The sequence below is a fragment of the Perna viridis genome, chromosome 5 (assembly GCF_037379345.1).
Source record: "Perna viridis isolate PV_CMFRI_1.1 ecotype Kerala chromosome 5, ASM3737934v1, whole genome shotgun sequence".
NCBI classification, from domain to species: Eukaryota; Metazoa; Mollusca; class Bivalvia; order Mytilida; family Mytilidae; genus Perna; species Perna viridis.
Window position 1 is genome coordinate 18,023,581 of NC_142449.1, and position 22,035 is coordinate 18,045,615.

Genomic DNA, 22,035 nt, shown 5'->3' on the forward strand with positions numbered 1-22,035 from the left:
TGGCTTCAGAATGTGCAATGGTAAAAATTCAGATGAAGTTATAGAAGTGGTAATTTAGAGCTGTATTTAAAATATAGCATACTGCAAATCTATACACTGGTTTGATATCGCTTTTGCTGTTTAGAATTACAAATTCTTGTTTATTACCTATGCAGGTGTGAATTATTATTTGTTTGGTAACAAAAAGGTTATTGCATGTAACTTAGATTCACATGTTTTCTTTTTCTATCTTACAGGCAGTGGACCAATTCAGTTGTGGCAGTTTTTGTTGGAGCAGCTCACAGACAAAACATGCCAGCATTTCATTAGCTGGACTGGAGATGGCTGGGAGTTCAAACTCTCTGATCCTGATGAAGTGGCTCGCAGATGGGGAATAAGGAAAAACAAACCCAAAATGAACTATGAAAAGCTTAGCAGAGGTTTAAGATATTACTATGACAAAAACATTATTCACAAGACCGCTGGTAAGCGTTATGTATATCGGTTTGTCTGTGATCTGCAGAGTCTTCTTGGATACACTCCAGAGGAGTTGTTTGAAGCATGTGATGTTAAGCCTCAGCCTGACAAAGATGATGAGTAGTCATTAAAGTGCTTGGTTTCCTTGGTAACCATGATCTGTGATTGATGCTGTAAAGGGCAGCTGAATAATATATTCTATTTATAGTCCAGACATTTTTGTGTCGGAGGAAAGGCTATGTTAAAGTTGGTGCAGTAATTTTTTGTTTGATGGTAGAGCCTGTTGATTTGTCAACTTGTTAGGCTCTGTTCATCCATCGGATGAGAGTAGTTATAATTGATTTTCCAACACTTTGGTTGGAAGGGTTGTCTTATACATTTAGAAGACTGATATTAAGGAAGTATTTATGGATGCCCTAATATGGTGATTTTTACATTTTATGTGAATGGCAGTAGGATTTTAAGACCAATCTTTCAGACATTTTGCCAAATTGACATATTTGCAATTTTCTCATATAATATGTGATCTTGAGGTGTACATTTTCATTATAGAGAAATGAATTTGCATTTGAATATGGTATAAAATGCATGTTGTTGATACTGATGGAGGTACTTTGGCCATAGTTTGTTGATATTTTTGTTGGCCAGTTTGTTGTATATTAATAATGTGGCAGTGGGGCCACACTTGTTGAACATTGTTATATTTTATTTTAATAAATGTGCTTTGAAAATATTTATTTAATATGATGCTGACATACTTCCTTGGTGCCTTTGTAAAGAAGTAAATTTCGTCCAAATTTATTACATTTTACTGCTGATATTCAGTGATGAAGAGACTTGAATTCTGACCAACAATCTTGAGAAAAATAAATTAAGTGACTCTTACCATTCACTGAACAATGTTGGATATTATTTATATTAATGAGTCATGATAGCAAAACAGATCTGTATATGAAATGTTTTTAGCAAAAGTAGGTTTTAGTAATAAAAATATAATTTTGTCTTGTATAAAAAATATTCAAGTAAGTTGTATAAAAAATCATCAAATCTAATTATCCTTCATGTCAGTATTTTATAAATGTTATAGAAAGGGAGATAACCCAGCAAGAACTTAATGTCAGTTATCTTTTTTTGTTCCTACAAAATCAATAAAATGCATATCAATATAGAATATGTCTTTAGAAGTGCCATATACTATACATTTTTATATTGGTGCCCATTTTTCAACTAAATTCTGGTAATGCCATTGTGTTCATTTTTAAAGTTTTTTTTACCCACCAATTTTTTTTTATGGATTGAAGTATTTTGTTGCTAATTTTTGTTATTAATTATCAACAATCAAAATTTCTCATGACATGATTAATTAAGTACATGCCCAATGATCATCCTTAAAAAACAAATGATATTCTGCATTGAAAGTTGACTTTTTATCTAATCATTGTACACACATTTTTTGATAAATTCTCCTACTCTAAAGCTTATGCATATAAAACAAATTACTTCCAAATTAAATCATAATGAATCCTTTATTACTTAAAGGACTATTCTTTTTGTTTTATAATGCCATTGTTTTGCATTTTTTATATTTTCTTGCAAAAAGAATTTTTCTGTGATTTTAATTGATCATTTATTTATGATTATAGATTTTAGTATTTTTAAGAACTCCTAATGCTACCAGTTATTAAGGTAGTCCCTTCCCTCATTTTTGTGTGTGTGTGTCAGTTTTTAGATTAAGGCACAATGAATAGATTGATATATATTTTGTTATGTAAATTGTAAAAAAAAATTGACCTTCAAAATTTGTTTGATGTAGAAAAATAGACATTTATTGTAGAATAATTAGGTAACTTAGAAATGGCAGAAACAAGTTTAGCATTAACTAGTCTAAATTGTCTCATATTTATATCATGTGTTCACGCAATCATAAGATTGAATTGTAGAAATTAAAGCTTCTGGTTCAAATGTCTAATACTCCCTTTTTCCACGAGTATTTCACTGTATAAGAACAAAACCACTTGTGTTCCTTAGGTTTTTTTTAAGCTTCTGCAATACTCTAGTATTAACAAGGAGTTAGAACTCTGCTTTTCAAGGGCTATAACTCCTATCATTTAATTACATCGTTGTGTTCATTATTTTACTTGTTGAATTTTATTTTTTTCTTGTTATATATTTCTTGCCAATATTTAAGAGCTACATAATTTTGATTATTGCAAAGATAATAGAAAATGCAGCGTAGGATGATCTTCAGTTTCACTTTTTGGGATCTTAAGAGTTTTTTTAATCATAGATAAAATAAATTTATTTGAAAACATCTTTGATAATTTATGGCATAGTAATTTTTATAATTTGTAATGCAATAAATGATAAAAATCGCACAAAAACATTGGATAAAATGCAGAATCTGGTTTTTATATTATCATGTGGCTTTTGATTGGCATTGTTTCTGTTTATATTTAAGGTGGTAGATCTAAGGTAAGGGACACAACTCTTAGAAATCATTGGAACGTTTGTATTTACCATTAAAGTAACTTGGGCTGATTTCATTTTCATTTTGTTTCAAATGGAAGCTTGAAAGGCTTTGGTGAAATTTAATATGATACAAACATACCACTGATTTCAAGAGTAATGTCCCTTACCCTAGGACTGAATAAGTCAAATAGGTTACTTTGTTAGACTTAAATGAACATATTATAGTATTATATTAGTTGCCATGCAGATTAATTAGCTGTGCCTTGTTTTAAAATATTGTTAATTGGTAACTGTCAAAAAAATTAAATTTGATTTTTGGAATTCTTATGACCGAATTACATGTATTTGAATCATTTGTATAAGATATATTGTAAACTCAGAAATAATTTCTATGTTTTTAATTTTGTGATAAATGCAACATACTTAAAATCAGAATGATAAAATCTCTTGTATTATGGATTTTTAACATTATTGATTTGAGGTTTTACTCAAAGGTGCAAAAATTGAAACTGCATTTTTGACTAAAATGATAAATCACAATAATTGATGCAGGTAATATTTTCTGAATTTACAGTAAGTGTTATTTATAAGGTATCATTGCAGTCTTTTATCATGCTTATTTTTAAAAGTTCTTCCATTTGCCAATTTTTAGGGGGGGAACATGGTTCATTAATTAAGACTAAATCAAATTTTCTGGGGAATATTTGATAGGTTTTTATTTGTACTAGTTATCATGCAAATTATTGTACAGTGGCAGGAAGTGTTATTTTCTATGCACCAACAGTAAATGTGCAATCAAATATGGCAACTGTATGTACAAAATAAATCTGAAACTATTGTCATCTTGTTTTGTTTCCTTAATCTGAGTTTTATAGTAAAGCAACCCTCCTATTTACTACAGCACTTGGAGTATAGGAGATAGAGTGATAAGTGGTTGACTTGGAGTCAGAATGCTGTAAAATGCCTGTCTGGAGGATGCATCTTCTGTGATCTAGCACATTAAAAGTGAGATTCAGTGTGTCAGACTAGTATGGTTTGCATGATTGAAAAAAATCTTCTGTCCTGAAATACATTAAATATCTGCCATAGGACTTTTTTTTAGAATTACATTCACTCCTTAAGGAGGTAGACCTAGGGTAAGGGACATAATTCTTGAAATCAGTGATATGTTTGTATCATGTTCAATTTCACTGATGCCTATCAAGATTTCATCTGACACAGAATGAAATCAATCCAAGTTACTTTGATGTTTACATGACATTGATGTAAAATGCGGAATACAAACCTTCCAACGATTCATGAAAAGTATGTTGTCGTACCAGTAGACTAAACCCAAAACAACATTGTTTTTGTCTGTAAAACATTTTACATCCAATGTTTATTATCAGAGGTAGACGTAGAAAATAATAGCAGTGATAAGACATATATTCCTACCACACTCTCCAAAGAAGAGATTGTGGAAAACCATATATCTGTGCTATCCTCTTTTGGTCTCTCTACCAAGGACGATGATTGTGATTTACCGTCTATGTACTGGATTCCTTAACTCAACAAGAATCCATACAAACAACGTTTCATAGCTGGATATGCAAAATGTACCAACAAATCTTTTTCAAAACTTTTATACTCACAACTGTCAGAGAGGGTCTAAAGTCCTAGTACAACACTTGTTACTCCCGTAGTGGTATTAAGTCAATGTGGATCCCGAAAAATTTGAAAGATCTCCTGGAGACAACCAGTTTTTCAACACTGTATACTTCTATTCCCCATACTCAGTTAAAATCCCGACTTAAAAATATTATACATCGTTGTTTTTCAAAAAAAGATGGTACACCTAGATACAAATATATAGTTCTTGGTAGAGATTCCTCATACTTTGTAAGAAATAATTCCAAATCATCTTCCATACATACAGAGAAAGATGTTTACAAAATGCTGGAGTTTTTAATCGACAACATATTTGTCCAGTGTGGTGGACGTGTTTTTCAACAAACGGTCGGCATTCCAATGGGAACAAATTGTGCTCCTTTACTTGCTGACCTATTCCTTCACTCTTATGAGGCTGACTTTATAGCTGATCTGATCCAAAAGAAAGAATATCATTCAGCTAGATCCTTTGATCTCAGTTTCCGCTATATAGATGACGTATTATCTTTAAACAATCCTAATTTCGGGGATTTGATACATCGCATCTACCCCAAAGAACTTGAGATAGAGGATACTACAGACACTGTCAGCCTCATATCTTGACCTATACTTAGAAATCGATGGTTAAGGAAAACTTTTTACCAAACTTTACGACAAATGTGATGACTTTTCATTCAGAATTGTCAACTTTCCTTTCATCTGTGGCAACATCCCTTCGGCATCTGCATATGGAGTGTTCATATCACAACTCATAAGTTATGCCAGAGCTTGCCGAAACTACGCAGACTTTTTGTATCATGCTAGAACTCTAACAAATAGGCTTCTGGACCAGGGTTGTGTTGCTACAAGATTAAAGTCATCACTACAGAAGTTTTATGGTCATCATCATGAACTCTTGGACCGTTATGGTGTATACATCTGCACCATGAAAAATGATTTATTCAACCGGTCATAGTTTTCTTTTCCTCGTTTGTCTACCACAGACTTGACTTTTCATGAGCAACTCGGCAGGTGTTTCTAGAAAAGAAGAGGACGCTTACCCTACCGGTGCACCTGGTCCATGCTCCCAGTTTTTAGTGGAGTCCGAGTTGCTCATTTGCTTTTGTTACTTTGTATATATGATTTTAATTACTTTATGTTCTTTGTTGTGTATGTCTGTTTTCCACGTCTGGTCTTTGTCTCTGGATAACATTCTTTTGATTACCGCTATAACCTTGGTTCCCTTGATTACTCCTTTCTTAAATCTTGACTATGGTGCATTTGTAATGCACTCATTTCAAGTTTAGATGATTATATAAAGATTGATTTTTGTCTTGATGATGTGTCTTACTTTAAATTTAGTAGTTGCTACTGTTATGTTTATCATACAGCACACAAAATGACTCCAGGTTGATTGCTGATTTTTTTCTGACCCATATTCAATCTTCATCATGGAATAAAGAAGAATGATGTACCAATCTCCAAGTTCTTATGTTGTAGAACTTACAATGAAAAGAAATATTAAGTTATAGTCCTCGAGGTTGTATAATTGTATCAGCAGGTGGACATCTTCCCTGCATGATGTTCATTTGTTCTTTCCATGAGCAAACGTTTTAAAAATAGAGCTGAAGTATTGGATAAGTAGCTAGAGTGTAAATTCACCGCATTGATCCTGAAATGCATGATTATTTACATACTTGACACTTGGGATGTAAAATAATTAAAACTTTACAAAAAGATAATTTCTAAATTCTATTACAACTTGTAACTGCTAAATAGACTATGCATGGCCTATCTTCCCCTATAAGGCATATGACTTATAGTCAGTAAATCTCTGTCATTTTATTGGTCTTCAGCAGACAAGAGTATTGTACAAGTTATATTCAGATTGTACTCATTATAGCACTTAACTTGTGTATTCAATCGCAACTTCTCGGCCAATCCCGGGATCAACCCCAGCATTGACACCGAGCATAGCCGGGATTGGTCGAGGATGAACCGATTGTTGAGTATTGTGAGTAGAATATGCATCAATAAAAAATGCACCAAGAATGAAGTTGCTTCATCAATTAATCCAGTGACTTGATTTAAAAAAAAAACATGCAAAAAATGAAAAATGTAGTCACAATAATTCAGGTTCAGGTATGAACTGGAAGACTGTAAAATGTATTTAAAGTCTTCTAAAATAGGCATCTACATGTATTAACGTCTTTTCAGAAAATAAAGCACACAAGTTCTTGTGCCATGTGTTGGTAAATTAAAAACGAAACACTGTGGTACCTTATCTAGACAAACAACAAAACAATTTTCAAGAAGCAGTTGTAATTTTTTATCTTATTACCTTGCTAAATCCAAGGCTATCGAACTTGAATCTTAGAATTTTTATCCTGTTTAAAAAAACACACACACACACACACAAAACAAAAAAAAAACATGCCATATTTAAAAAGACTTTGATGTTTCATAAAGCGTATATGAATAATATATATATGCTTAAAAACAAAAGGATATACAGTTCGAGATATAGCCCTAATAAAGGGGTCGTATATATGACTGCTGAAAATAGGTTCTTTCAAGTTTAAGCTGCATTGGTACATTTAGGTATCACTCTTCATTCATCCTGTTCATGTATCTGCATTTTATTAAGATTAAGTTTTTATTAGTTGACTTAGATTTGAAAGTGCAATGATAGCCTCTTTCAAGGTAATACGATTAAGGAAAATGTTTCAGATTGGTTTTAGGGTGGGCACATGTCATATTTATTCTTGATATGCCACAGTAAAATCAATTATTATGTTTGAAACAGCAAATATATATATTTTACTCCAGTGATTAAAGTGATTAATTGAAATTAAGTTCCTTTATAATGCAAGCAAGCTTACATGCTAAAAAAATTTTACATAAAAAATCCAAGTAAAAAACTGAAAATAGGTAGAATGGAAGATATAGTTGTTTTTGAATGGATTTGAATATGTTGTGCTTATATGTTAATAGGTATCAATTCTTTGTGCATGTTCAAGAAATCCATAAGATATCAGTTTTCAAGTCAAGGATTTTCATAGGCATTCACCTGGAGCCTTTCAAAGGCTCATTATGAACAGGCATGCAATTATTTATCCCACTGACATAATGAATTAAAATTATATCTATCTGCCTAGTATTTTACCTATCTATGGACAGTAGAAGTTAATATCATTAGAGTAATTTCTAACTTGATTCATGAACATCTTGGTGGTGCACCTACTTAGGAGATACATTATCACAAGTTCATTTGAACCAGTGTTTTGACAAAAGAGCTAACTCAATGAAATATTAGTCTCACTAACCACTTCTAATGTTTCCATTACTTTACATGTTAAAAAAATTATTTTCAAAGTTCCACTGTGAATTCCCAGGACAAATGACTTCTAAAAGTTGCATACCATTGCAAAGCTTGGGAAATAAACAATATTCATACTCTTTTGTAGTAAATTACAAATGTAATTTTAAAGTACACATTCTTAGCTATATTTTGACTACTTTTGACACACAAATAATTCACTTACTCAGTACAGATCTAGGTTCAGTATGTTTTTGGTACTACATAGGTAGGGATGGCCATTTGACCTGGAAGTGGCAAGTGAAACCTTAAGGACATTTTATTATTCTTTTTATGTTTTTCTGTTCTTATATTTTATGAAAGCTTGTGGTATTGTGAGTCTAATAAGGCCAAAACTTTCTAAATCAGACATGGGACTACAAAGAAATGATAATTTTTATATCATGCCCCTCAGTGATATTTTCCCTAAACTACTTAAAATGTCTATTTTAGGTAACTTGTCATACCAATTTTGATATCTGACAATTCAAAAAGTTGTAGTAGAAAATATCATTGACCATAAATAAAAAAGGACATCTTTCAAAGATCAATATCATGCCTATTTCATCACTGAGTGATTCTTAGTTTGTGTTGTATGACCATTTGAGTACTTTGAATATCCAAAGAAGTGATGTTAGGAATTGCTGGGATGACGTTATGTTATGAGTCAGTTTTACTGATAGAAATCTTTTTGCTATGTTGTTTTTTTTTACAATATCTTGCACAATGCACCTCTTAAACCATAGCCAGATTACCAATATCGCTACACTGATTTTAAAGTAAAATGACAATAATGACCACGAAAGGCAATTATCATCAAATTATGCATTTCTCTGAAATATGCCATAATTTAGCTTATGGTCTCACTAATTACTTCTAACATTTCCATTACTTTACATTTTCAAAGTTTCACTGTGAATTTCCAGGACAAATGACATCTTAAAGTTGCATACCATTACAAAGCTTGGATAACAAGGCTTTCAAAATCATTATTCTAATGGTATGATGATTGTAGATTCTCCACAAAATTCACCTCACTAAATAATACTTTCACCTTTTCTGATAACCGACATTACGGAGGCAAATTACTCACACATGTAAAGAATTAATTTACTTACTAAAAAGCAGCTCATACAGCATACTTAAATTAATAATAAACTTTATGAAAGAATGTTGCGTCAGAATAAATGTATAAATATTCCTGTAAAAGTTAAACCACTGTCACATCCTGCTCATGAAAATATTCATGTGTGATTATCCAATGTGTGTTAATACTTTTCAATGAACCAGAAGAACTGCAGACGCAATGGCAAGACTTCATACAGCTAATCATAACCATGAACCTACAAAACAAGTCACTCACTCATCTACTTCAACTACTGCATAACCCAACCACAGGGCTGAAGGACATCTACCTGTTGGGTTATATACTGATAAGTATTGCCACCACTCTTCCTCTTAGTACAGCAGAAGTAGAGAGGGTATTCTCTCAAGTCAAACTCATCAAGACCAGCCACTGAAACAGTCTAAAGACCAGCACTCTAAACCATCTCCTGAATATCAAAATGAACTGTGATGAGACTATATTTGCAGACATCATTCAGTCCAGAGTCACCAGATTTTCACAGTTAGAGACAGAAGAATCAACTCATTGTGCTAAAACATTTATTCAAATGAACATTTTCTAGTGTGCTACATTCAAATTTTCATAGATAGATGTAATGAACTTATTGTTGTTATCAAAAACATGCAATAGCCTTAACTTATTTTTGTACTTTTTTGTATACTTTGGTGTGTATTTGATAGGTAGTAGATTTCTGCAGTTTGTATGGTGAAAGTGTGTGAGTGTTTCAGAAGTTTGTTCTCTGAAGAATGTGAGATAGATTTTGTTGTTAGCAATGTTGGTAACTTTCATGAACTGCTGTTTGTATGGGTGAATGTGTATATGAGTATTTTGAGCCTGTAAGCAATGAATGTGAAGTATGAATGTAGTGTGTGATGCTATGAATTTTGAAATTATATAAATGTTTTATTTGATATAGTTTTCATATTGTAATAAATAATCAAAACATGTTTACATCTTTATTGCTACCATATATACAGTTACAAAAATGTGGACACATAATAAAAACATAATGTCATAGCTGTAGAATTGTACCACTTATTGTAAATATGACAATTTTTTGATATTTGCATATAGTAACTATCAAAAAATTTTCATATAAACCATAAGAGGTGGGGTTCAGCAGCTACTTATCAGAAAGAAGAATTCAAACAAAAAAAAAAACAAAGAAAGAAACAAAGAAAATTGCATACATAGAAAATGAAACAATCAACTTGACATGGTAAACATGCGAACAAAAAAAAAGTGCCCTTCTCAAACTACAAAGGTGCCCCTCTGCCCCTTTCAATTTCTAGCTGGAACACTGTATGTTGCTTTGTAATTCTTTATATTACATGCCATAACCATTTAATTTAAATTTGTTTGAGTTAATAAATATATATTGCCTATGGTCTATTGTCAACAATATTCATATATTTTGTAATAAGTTACAAATGTGATTTTAAAGTACACATTGCTCTTTTCCTCTTTGTATGTATAATATACTCATGAAGCCCCCTATGGGCCCTTCATTGGCAATAAAATATGTTCATTCTTAGCTTTATTTTGACTACTTTTGAAAAGAATACAGACAAATAATGCACTTACTATGCATAGAACTAGGTTCAGTGTGTTTTTGGTACCACATATGAAGAGTTGGCTATTTGACCAGGAAGTGATTAGTAAGACCTAAAGAACATTTTATGATTTTTTTTTTATGTTTTTCTGTTCTTATAATTTATGTTTGTTTGTTGGGGTTTAATGCCCGAGCAGCATTATTTCAGCTATATTCAGGCGAACATGAAGTGGATGATAAAATGAACATGCAATGATGATGAAATGAAAAATGGGATGAGACAAAAGGATAATGGGGTCGACAAATTTTGACTGCCACTGGAAATAGGGAGACGTGGGTAGGGTCGGGCAATTTAGCCACCTGTGGTGGAGCCCTGTGGTTCCTACTCTGGGAGAATACCACAGTAGGGTTTTTTAACATGCGGGGAACATGGCATCTTTCCCCAACATGGTTCACCACTATGGTTTGCGTCAGGTTTTCCGTATTATAGCCTGACAAACCCAGCATGCAACACACCAGGGTAACCCCATTCCACCACCTGGGGCACACAACCCAGTTGCTCTGTGGGCAGAGCGCCCTAGCCCCCGGCTAAGGTTCTGAGCACTATTTAGTCGCCTTTTATGACAAGTCTAGTGCTGCTGCAGGCCTATTCTTTTGACATCCGGACCTGCACAGGCCCTTATAATTTATGAAAACTTGTGGTATTGTGAGTCTTATAAGGCCAAAACTATCAAAATTAGACTTGGGACTACAAAGACATAGTCATTTTCATATCCTGTCCTGCAGTGATATTTTCCCTAAAATGACAATTTTAGGTAACTTGTCATACCAATTTCGATAAATATGACAATTCAATAAGTTGTAGTAGTTAATATCATTTATCATTAAAAAAAAATGGGACAGCTTTCAACAATCAATATCATGCCTATTTCGTCACTGTGTGATTCTTAGTTTGTGTTGTATGACCATTTGAGCACTTTGAATATCCCAAGTAGTGATGTCAGTTTTACTGATAAAAATCCTATTGTTATATTGTTTTTTTACAATATCTTGAACAATGCACCTCTTAAACTATAGCCAGATTACCAATATCACTACACTGTTTTTATGGGAAAATGAAAAATAATTACCAGGAAAGGCAATTTTCATCAAATTATGCATTTCTCTAAAATATGCCATAATTTAGCTTATGGTCTCGCTAACCACTTTTAACGTTTCCATTACGTCGAATTCACATGTTAAAGAATAATCAAGGAACCAAGGTTATATAACGGTAATCAAAATAATGTTATCCTGGGACAAAGACCAGACATGGAAAACAGACATACACAACAAAGAATATGAAGTAACTAAAATCATACATACAAAGTAACAAAAGCAAATGAGCAACTCGGACTCCACTTAAAAAAGTAATTTTCAAAGTTTCACTGAATTTCCACGACAAATTTATGACATCTTAAAGTTGCATACCATGGTAAAGCCTGGAAAATGAGGCAATCAAAATCATTATTCTAATGGTACGATGACTAGATTTTCTACAAAATTTATCTGATTAAATAATAGTAAAAACCACATTTTCACCTTTTCTGCTAACTAAAAGACAGCATGGAGGCAAATTACTCACACATGTAAACAATAATATTCATACACTTTTATAGTATAAACTACAAATGTGATTCTAATGTACACATTCTTAGCTTTATTTTGACTACTTTTGATCAGAATAAATACAAATAATGCATTTACTATGCATAGATCTTGGTTCGGTGTGTTTTTGGTACTACATACATGTAGGTAGGGGTAGCCATTTGACCCGGAAGTGGTTAGTAACCCTTGTCAGTAATGTTAGTAATACAGCTGGATGATGCAGACGTTTGAAGAGTTCTGCAATGGAACTATCTGGGTTTGTATTTTAGTGCATTTTAAAACTTGGAAAAGGAATTATTGCATCTCCATTTTTTTATTGAATAGAAACTATACCGTGACACTTTACTTAAAGATTTTTGAAAGGTAAAACTTTGTTCTGATAAGCTTCTGTAAGTTCTGATGAGAATCTGATTTTCAAAGTGTTTATTCATGTGTTTTTTATTTTTTCCAGTGAATAAGTAATTATTGGATGACGAGTTTTGTTTATATTTCAATTCCTTTCAATTATATGCATTTTCATTTAAATGCTTTTTAAAAAAAATTATTTTAGAGCATTATTCTACCTCGTGTTCTAATTTATGAACTTTTTTAAATGTTGAATTTGGGGATTCTATCTAGGAAATATGCTAAGGTACCTTCATTTTTCTCATTATATTCCATCATTATGTTGTAGGCATACCACCAGTTTCAGTTTAATTCAACTTATTTAACAATAATTTGACTTGTATCAAACATTTTGGAAGAAGTATACTCAGGCCAAAAAAATCTCTGCTTCCTGCCTGCTACCCTACTTACCCTAGTATTTTTCCTATACTGTACCTTTAACATTTTATGGCCACTGTTAAGTCTGGATTGTTTCTCCATTAACTAAATGTAAAATGCTTTTGAAAAATAAAATAATTTCACTTCTTACCTACCCCAATTTTTTTCTTAAAAAGCAGGAAACAAGACTATTATTTTTTGGTCTCCTGTATTATGCAATTAAGTAACGGCATTTGCCAACATTTGAAAATAGTTTATTTCCCATCTTGGCAAGATAATGTTGTTTTCCATAAACTAACTTGGTACTGTTATGTCATTAATGTCAATCAGTCTGCAATTCAAATAATTCCAAACTATATAAGGCTTTGATGAAGGGACAATTTAATTTTGACATTAATCAATCAGATGTAAATATTTTTCAGCATTTAGAAAATTGTTAAGGGGCCTTTGTATTCATTGAAGTGTTCAATTTTCTGGCTTTGTGATAACAAATTTAATACATCATATACACTTTTGATCAACTCTGCTAAAAGATAGAAGCTAATTTTTATTCTATACTTTGAATAAAAAAAAATGAAATTATCAGCTAAGCTGACTAGTAAACATTATTGTGTGTGTAGGCCAGAAAATTGTTACAATTGGATTGTGCCTAAAATTATCTTGTTCTTTTGTATAGGATGAAGATTTGCTATTGAACAATAGTTACCCTCAGTTTACAGAATGTTTTCAACAGACCCTGTTAGTATGGGTACCATGTGGCTTCTTATGGCTGGCTGCTCCTTTCTATATTTACCATCTGTTAGGAGCAGATGGAGTTCCTCGGCCTCATACATTCTTAAGTGTGTCTAAAACTGTAAGTCTACTGTATTACAGATTTTTTGTAATTTAAGAAAGCACAATTTCATTGATGTATTGAATTTTCTTTTAACACATTTGTACAAGAAAAGGATGCAGGTACTACAGTGGTCAATTTCTCATAAAGTCATAAGTGTAAAATGATACTAACTGAAGTAGTGATATCACAATGCTATATTATGTTATGATGTCATAACTTTACAGGTAGAACTTCGTGAAATTGATGACTTTTACAAAAATTCATTGACTTTAAGTAGAATGTGTATAATTTCTTTGTATTATAATATGCTTATTGAAAATATGAAATGTTTTGATCTTATGACAAAGTATTATTTGAATTTGGAAATATTTTGGAATGTAGAAAATGACCAAAAAATGATTTTTAAAACTAACTCTTACTAAGGAGGTTAGTCATACTGGCACCTGCACAACATAGGTGTAAATACATGTGTACAGTAGTGTTCGCTTATAATGTATAGGCTTTTAACACATTTGAACATATTTCCCAGTCCAAGTGTTATAAAACTAATGCATTTCATCATTGATATAACAAATTCGTCATAGCAAAATCAGGCATATACATGTAACAAAGTATTTCTTATGGCCTTGCAACAGATTTATTGCTGAAGTTTGCCTGGATAAGAAAAGGTCAATTTAATTGTTATGTAAGCATTGAACACAAGTTGTCTGCTACTCATTGTAATTGATTAAACAACAATTCCACAGTTAGAAGATCAACACTTGGGACGCTGCTAATCTTACCTGTATTTTTGATTTATTGTTCAATAAAATATCAATCAAATAATCTCATCCAAGCCTTAAGATAATTGGCTTAGGAACATCCTAGCTTGTGAACTTTTATCACTTGATTTTATGATTACGTTTGTTGGTAATACTATCAAAATGATATTTTTTCACACAACAAGTGATTGAATATGCTGTGTAAATAACTGCATGCTGGCAATGTTTTGATGATTAAAATGTCCACAATTTTGAAATTTCCAGTTTGAAGAGAAAGGCATCTGATATCAATACTATGTAAGAGTTTAGCCATGTGGTACTATTTTATGGGAGATCTCCCATGGCCACCAATGCAACTTAATGTTCAATGTGTAAGATGACTGACTACAGCACATTTTTTGGTTGGCAGTTACATGTATGGTAACTCTCTTTAACAATTTAATCAATTAATGATTTGACAGGGTTTTGTGTAAATATTGTAATATGTTAATAATAAATCTATGGAATCTATTTCTTTATTTTCAGTTTATAAGTGGTGTTTTATTCTTCCTTGCCATTGTTAGTGTACTGAGAGATGCAAACAACAGTGACAGCTCAGATCCAAATATAGCATCACCGTCCAATGCACAGTTTGTGGCTCATTCAATTAAAGCTTCTACTTTTGTAAGTTGTAAAATCAGAATATTCAAATTAGTCATGAAATACTGTACATTACATCACTTACAATGATGATGTTCAGGGAATGAAGTTGGTCTTCCATTGATATAATAACAATCAATGGATGAAATCCCTAAAATAGTGGCCTGGACAAATAGAAGGAGATTTAAATTGCTATCAGACAATTCAATAGATATCATTAGAAAGTTTAAATATCCTTCTCAATTTCCTGTCAACTTCCAAAAGAAGTTCCTGAGGTGACTGCCATTTATTCAAGAGAAGACTGTCTCATGAACATCATCATTGTATGGGCTATAAAAGTTATTTTTGCAGTGATCCAGTTTTGCCTTATTTTGCATACTATTAATAAAACATAAAAAAAAATTACATAGAAATAATACAGTTTATAAGTGTTAAAATTGACATTGTCTTCAAATTACAAATGTGGTAAAAAATGAATTTATATTAGTACTTTTGGTGTTCAGCTACATAAATGTAGTTTTATGATATGTAAAAATTCATTTAAAAAATTTAGTGTTAAGTGAATGACTTAACATACAAATTGATTTTCCAAATGAAAAATGTACTATTATAAAATTAAGTTCAAGTAAATTGTTTTCATATTAGTGCATGAAACAGACATAAACTTTCTTTGTAGGAAATAATTGTGAATACTTGTATATACTGGTAGAAACAAATGGTAGATTAATTAAACTTTCAGAAATAAAATGTGTAGAACATGAAAAAATATTTTTGACGTGCATTAACCAAGAGAAGATAACCCAACAATGCATCTGTATACATGTATAAAAACAGAACTATTTCAATGATGAAATTGATGACCTCTGACCCTTATTATTTCAAGATAGTAATTAACTTTTTGCATAAAAAAAGAGCAAGAAAACAAATAAAAAAACAATTGACATGTAGAATAAAATCGTTTTTTTTCTAAACTGTATTGTTTACATTATTTTGCAGCTGTTGACAATATTGTTGATATACTTGGAGAGGATCCGAGGATTTATAACCTCAGGTGTATTGTTCCTATTCTGGATCCTGACCCTGATTGCTTCTGTTGTACCGTTCTATACATTCATTATACAAGATGTAAGTTAAGCATGGGTGTGTTTTGTCATAATTACATGTTATATTTTCCCCTTTATCCCCCAGTTTTTTTATTTATTGCATGGAAACAAAAAAGGCAGTGTCCAGAAGTGTTCTGAAGTAATTAAGTATGACACATTGGTATAATGTAGGGCAGATTTCTACCTAGAGAGCTATTTAAATTACTCACTAGCCTACATAAATTAGTATTGAAATTGGAACTGGTCTTTTTCAATTAGCTGTAAATCATTTTCAGGAACTGTTTACATTCTTTCCAGTTAAAGGTATTTTGATTTTATCATCTCTAGCCAGTGTTAAGTTGTTTCCCAAACTGCCAAAACCCTTAAACTTGATTTTATTGAAGTGGTGAAATTTATTCTGCCATTTTTGTTCGATATTTTCAATAACATCACTTTGTCAAGTTGTTGAATGAACAAAACTAGAAGCCCACATTGTCTGCAACATATGTAACTTAATGTAGATGTTACAATTTTTGTTTGTAGTCAGTGGTAGTAAAAATAATTATTAAGTTGTAAATATTTCATGTATGAATAATACCACAATGCATGTTTAAACTAATGAATTCAAGGTTAAGAATACATTTTATAAGGTACATTTTGATTTGGTACAAGTTTTACAATTGTTTACACAAAATCTTTAGCGAAGGTCAGTTTCTTTCTCCATCTAACTTTCAAGTAAAAATGCAGAAATATTACTGCCTGTACATCATTCATTTACGGAATGACTGATTTTATTTATTTTTTTTTGGTCTATGAAGAAATAACCTCAATCACATAATGCACACTCAGTAACCTGCTATGTATTCAAGTAAATCCTGGTTTGAAATTAAATTTCTACTATCATGGATCTCCATGAGCTGTATTAGCATGGGGGCCACCATGGTCAAAATATTGATTAAATTATCGTCTGCCATGATTAACTTTTATTACCATTATAGTGAAAGAATCATTTTATGCCTGAAAAACCCATCAATTATGGACTCAGTTTATATAAAACAATGACATATTTACGACTGAAGCCAATCAGAAGATTATTATGACAGTGCCGATAAGATTCTTAAATAGTTACCCTACAAATTAATTTTAGGGGAAGCGTTAATCTAATGAAAATATTTATTGTGAGCCAATCAAAACTGACTATGGTCAAAGGTAACTCAACCTTTGCCAAATGCACATGGTTATTTTTAAATGCAAAGTTGAATGAAGGTTTAACATAAAAGCATTTTCAACTGGAACAAACTTATTTACATATTCAAGGAACATATAAAATCCCCAAAACAATGTTTATTCCATCTGATACTGGCTAAAACACTTAGAATTAAAAAATAAAATGGCTGGCTCTTGTTTACAATTCCATGCTGTTCTTCCTCCAATGTCACATGTTTTGGGTGGGAAAATAGATAAGAAAATAGAAAGTAAAATTTCCTAAGTCTAAATATAGTACAAATATCTGGATGAAAAAAAAATGACTGTTTAATTTATAGGTATATGCTTTGATTCATACAAGTCCAGATTTCATGACTGTATATGGGGTTTCTGTTATGAAAGAACTTCATATTATGACCCTCCCCCATGTCCACGTCTTTGATTCATGCACACATATTTTTTGTACAGTGAAACTTCTGTAAACCAGCCACCACTGGGACAAGAAAAAATGGTCGGTTTACAGGGGTGGCCAGTTTTGTGAAAAATAACAATGCATTCTAAGAGCTGTTTCCATTAATGTGTTCTATAACCCTACACCTTGTCAGTTTGTTGGTCGAGACATGTTTTATGCCTATTCAAAACTTTTGGCCTTTTATTACATTTCAAAGCTTGCATCAAATTGTAAATAATTTGATTTTACAAAGGTTACTGCAGACAAAATAATGTTCACAGTTTTGAAAGAATGTGTATTCAAGATCAAAGAGCTATTGATGTTAATTATTTGTATTGTTTTCATAAATTACCTATCAACAAAGTCTAATAATTTCACCCCTATCTTGTTTTGGCTTGGGTACAGGTCACATTAACTGACAGTTAAAAGATTGTATATCGTACTGTTGAATGACCCTGGTTGCCTGACATGTGTACACACCAATTAACAGCCAACCAGTGACAAAATGTAATGTCTAGATTAAATTTTTTGTTTAAACTATTGTCCTCTTCAATTATCATCTGTCTACTGATGAAATGCTAACCGGTCAGTGAATGAATTATTAGTTACGTAATATTACATAATCATTTACAGTTTTGTTGAGACATTTATTACAGGTGAACAATAACCGAATGGCCGGAATTGAGAGGTTGTTTTTATTTGAAATATGTAACTAAAACTATGAAAAAGACCGGCTGATGTACGGTTTTAGGAGGTGGCTGGTCTGTTGAAGACAAAAAACACAGGTTTTAAGGTGTGTCGGCTGGGACTTTTGTAAACGGCCGGTTTGAAGGGAAAACCGGTTTTCTGAAGGTCCGGTTTGGAGAAGTTTTTCTGTACTAACTTATATATATGCTGGTTATTGTAATTGGCAATTAACACTTTTTAAAGCAAAGAAAATTTTAAGGCTGGAGTAATTTTTTAACAAAATATTTAAAAAAAATATATTTATATATATAAATATATATTTAGAAAATAGGAAGGGAAGAATGCACTAATGAAATGAGTAGCGGTACATGTATCTTATTCTAAAAAAAAACTAAAACTTTTAAATTGAAAATTTTACATCTTTAATGCATCTACATCAGCAAAAAATGTGCTGTAAAATTTTTCCTCCATGGAGAATGACTATGCATGTTACATTCATGCCTATTTAAAGATAGTTACACCCTAAAATAGAAAATGATAGTTAATCTATAACTTGACCCTATCTATATTTTCACTTATCATAATGCAATCTGATAATCCATATTAATGCATCAGAAAACAAGTTTCCAATACAGTTGCTTGAATTAATTACCATTATTTTTTTTTCAGACCTATGACAAAGATTTTTTGAAGTTTAGTTTGTTCTATGTTTATTTCTTCCTTGTTCTGGTTCAGTTCATTCTACATTGTTTTGCTGAGAAAATAACGAGAAGAGGATATTATCAACTTGGTACAGTAAGTATATCTATCAGTCTTGGAAATTGACACCTACCCGACACCCATTGCTGGTAAAAATGCTGGTGGCCTGCACAATTAGGTTAACATGCCAACAATTGCTATATACATGTACATTTAAGTTCAACCAAATTTTTTAGCTCAGGCTTGTTGTCAGAAATTTATATGGCAAAGACAAGTATTCAAGTAGTTTGCTGATGTATCTTTTTGCACAATATTTGGCAGATTTTTTTGCCTTTGAAAAATGCTTGTCATTTAACAAAATAATTAATTTTGAGTTCATTTTTAAATGAATATATATAGCTTATAGTTTTGACATATTATACTTATTATTATATAGAAACAATGTTTAGAGGTAGAAGCTTCTTTCCTGTCAAGATTAACATTTTGGTGGTTGACAGGGTAAGTGTCAATACAAGTTAAGTACAGATTCTTGTAAAAATCAAGCAATTTCTAAAGTAATAGTTATACATAAAAATGCTTAATATTTTGTGGAACTTTAAACTGCAGAAACACATCCAGTACCCCTACTGAAACAATCGCCATTTTGGACATTTTACCGAATAGATTTCAATTTCATAAACCTTGTGGAATGAACTTAATTAGTTACTTAGCTTTTTTTTTTGGAGGTAAAGTACAAACATGTCAACAAATTTAATATATTGTACAAATGTATTTACATACTTTTATATTGTAGGCTGATAATCAAGGGTTACAAAAGTCCCTTGGAAGAGGTTGACATATCTGATTTACATCCCAGGGACAAAAATGATGTGGTTGTACCTCAGTTTGAAAAAGTATGGAAAGCTGAGTACATTAAACATGAGAAGATTAAAGAGTAAGTTTCCAGTTTAATAATTGTAAATTTCTCTCTTTAGCTTACCTGGCCGTAGGCCATGTGAGCTATTGCCATCATTTGACGTCAGTCGGCATCGTCGTTAACAATTTCTTCAAACATCTTCTCCTTTGAAACTACTGAATAGATTTGCATGAAACTTATAATGATTGTTCCTTAGAGTATCCTGCACAAAATGAATGTTTGGATTTTTCATCAGTTAAAAAACATGGCTGACGTTACTAAAAATAGAACATAGGGGTCAGACAGCAGATTTTTGCATATATCTCCAAAATCGTTAGGTTAAACCAGATTCTGAAATGGTCAAAAGTATTCAGCATGATGAAATCTGTCTGTGGTCAAATTTTTGTGAAAATCTGTTGACCCATGTTTAAGGTTTTTGTCTTTTTTGGATGTTATTTTGCGGTGAAATGAAAAGTGGTATTCTAGTCTTATAACGTATCCTAAACAAAATGATTGTTTGGATTTTTGATCGGTTAAAAAACATGGCCATCGTTACTAAAAATAGAACATAGTGGTCAGACAGTAGTTTTGTGCATATAACTCCAAAACCTTTAGGTTTAGCTAATATCTTTCAATTGCTGAAATGATTCTTATTATAAGGCCTACAAAAGTCTCCAGGGATCAAAGTTGTCAGATGACTCCATGTAAGGCAAAAAATTTTGTTTTTAGCAGTTTTCAGTCAATATCTTGAAAACTATAATGGATAGAATGAAATTTTCAGTTGATGAAATGATCCTTATGACAAGTTCTACCAAAGTCTTCGTGGAGTCAGAATTGTCAGACAACTCCCTGTTAAGAGTTATTGCCTTGAAAGGCAAAAATTTAACCAGGTGAGCGATTCAGGTTCCTGGGAGCCTCTTGCTTTATAACAGGTTCAACTTTTGTTGGAGTGTTATTTCATACCACTATCCATCTGTCCATCCACCCATACATCTTATAATCACTCATGAACGCTTTGTTTGATGTTAATATATTTTAGAATTATTTATTGTCATTATTGAAGGAAACTCTAATTCTTTCTTATTGTTTTCTGATTTCCCTTTTTGATGGACTGGGTTTTAAACATAGAAGGTCAGGGGAAAAATTAAAATAATACTTGTTAAGCTATTTTTTATTCATTTGATTGTTCTTGTAAAATCAAGCATATGGTCATTGTCAGCATATATTTTCCTGATATGCTCTAAGTCATGTGATTTTTTTCCAGCTCTCCATCATCATCAGATCTTGAGTAATGACATTATAATACTTCTCCTAATTGAGCACTGACACCTTTTAAGTAATAGCCTTTCAAAGAATCATGGAAATTCTGTAAAATGTGATACACCTAAAAAAAAGGCTACATATTTTCGTTTTTGTTATTATGTTGCTTAATAGGTCTATATGATGAAATGTATAATTATTCATTCTAATCTGTCTGCTCTTAGGAGATAATTCACATGGAATATCCAATAGTTTCTATTGTAATTTAGTGTCATTTACAGAGTTAATTTTGGATTCTACAGTACTTTCTTTATGATTTTTGTCTCCTATGAACAGGGGTTACATGAAAAACATGTTACTTTCTGTTTGGTATGACATTTTAAACAAAATATAAAAAAAAAATATTTAGGCTTTCCAACTATGAATCACATTTTGCATAATTCTTATGTGGAGTACTACTGAAAAAAAACATTTACCCTATTTACACACACTATCCAATGACTCAAACAGTTAAGAAATTTAAA

At 31.6% G+C, this 22,035-nt stretch overlaps 2 protein-coding genes across 4 annotated transcripts in view; both read left to right on the plus strand.

Moving 5' to 3' along the window:
* The window catches only part of LOC148616352 (protein C-ets-1-like), a 37,204-nt gene extending 33,437 nt beyond the window's left edge, over positions 1-3,767 (plus strand). For both annotated transcript variants that reach the window (XM_088583286.1, XM_088583287.1), the window contains one exon: positions 237-3,767. In XM_088583286.1, the coding sequence (XP_088439412.1) occupies positions 237-580 (344 nt within the window). In that variant the 3' untranslated portion in view covers positions 581-3,767. The remainder of the gene's footprint in view (positions 1-236) is intronic.
* Positions 3,768-12,391: 8,624 nt separating this feature from the next.
* Positions 12,392-22,035, plus strand: part of LOC148616353 (multidrug resistance-associated protein 1-like) — a 41,569-nt gene continuing 31,925 nt past the window's right edge. Inside the window, exons 1-8 of one of the 2 annotated variants that reach the window (XM_088583288.1) lie at positions 12,392-12,490; positions 13,673-13,849; positions 15,118-15,255; positions 16,228-16,356; positions 19,327-19,452; positions 19,793-19,854; positions 20,150-20,290; positions 21,516-21,539. In XM_088583288.1, coding sequence (XP_088439414.1) covers positions 12,449-12,490; positions 13,673-13,849; positions 15,118-15,255; positions 16,228-16,356; positions 19,327-19,452; positions 19,793-19,854; positions 20,150-20,290; positions 21,516-21,539 — 839 coding nt within the window. In that variant the 5' untranslated portion in view covers positions 12,392-12,448. The remainder of the gene's footprint in view (positions 12,491-13,672; positions 13,850-15,117; positions 15,256-16,227; positions 16,357-19,326; positions 19,453-19,792; positions 19,855-20,149; positions 20,291-21,515; positions 21,540-22,035) is intronic. The other variant, XM_088583289.1, reaches the window with a different exon arrangement.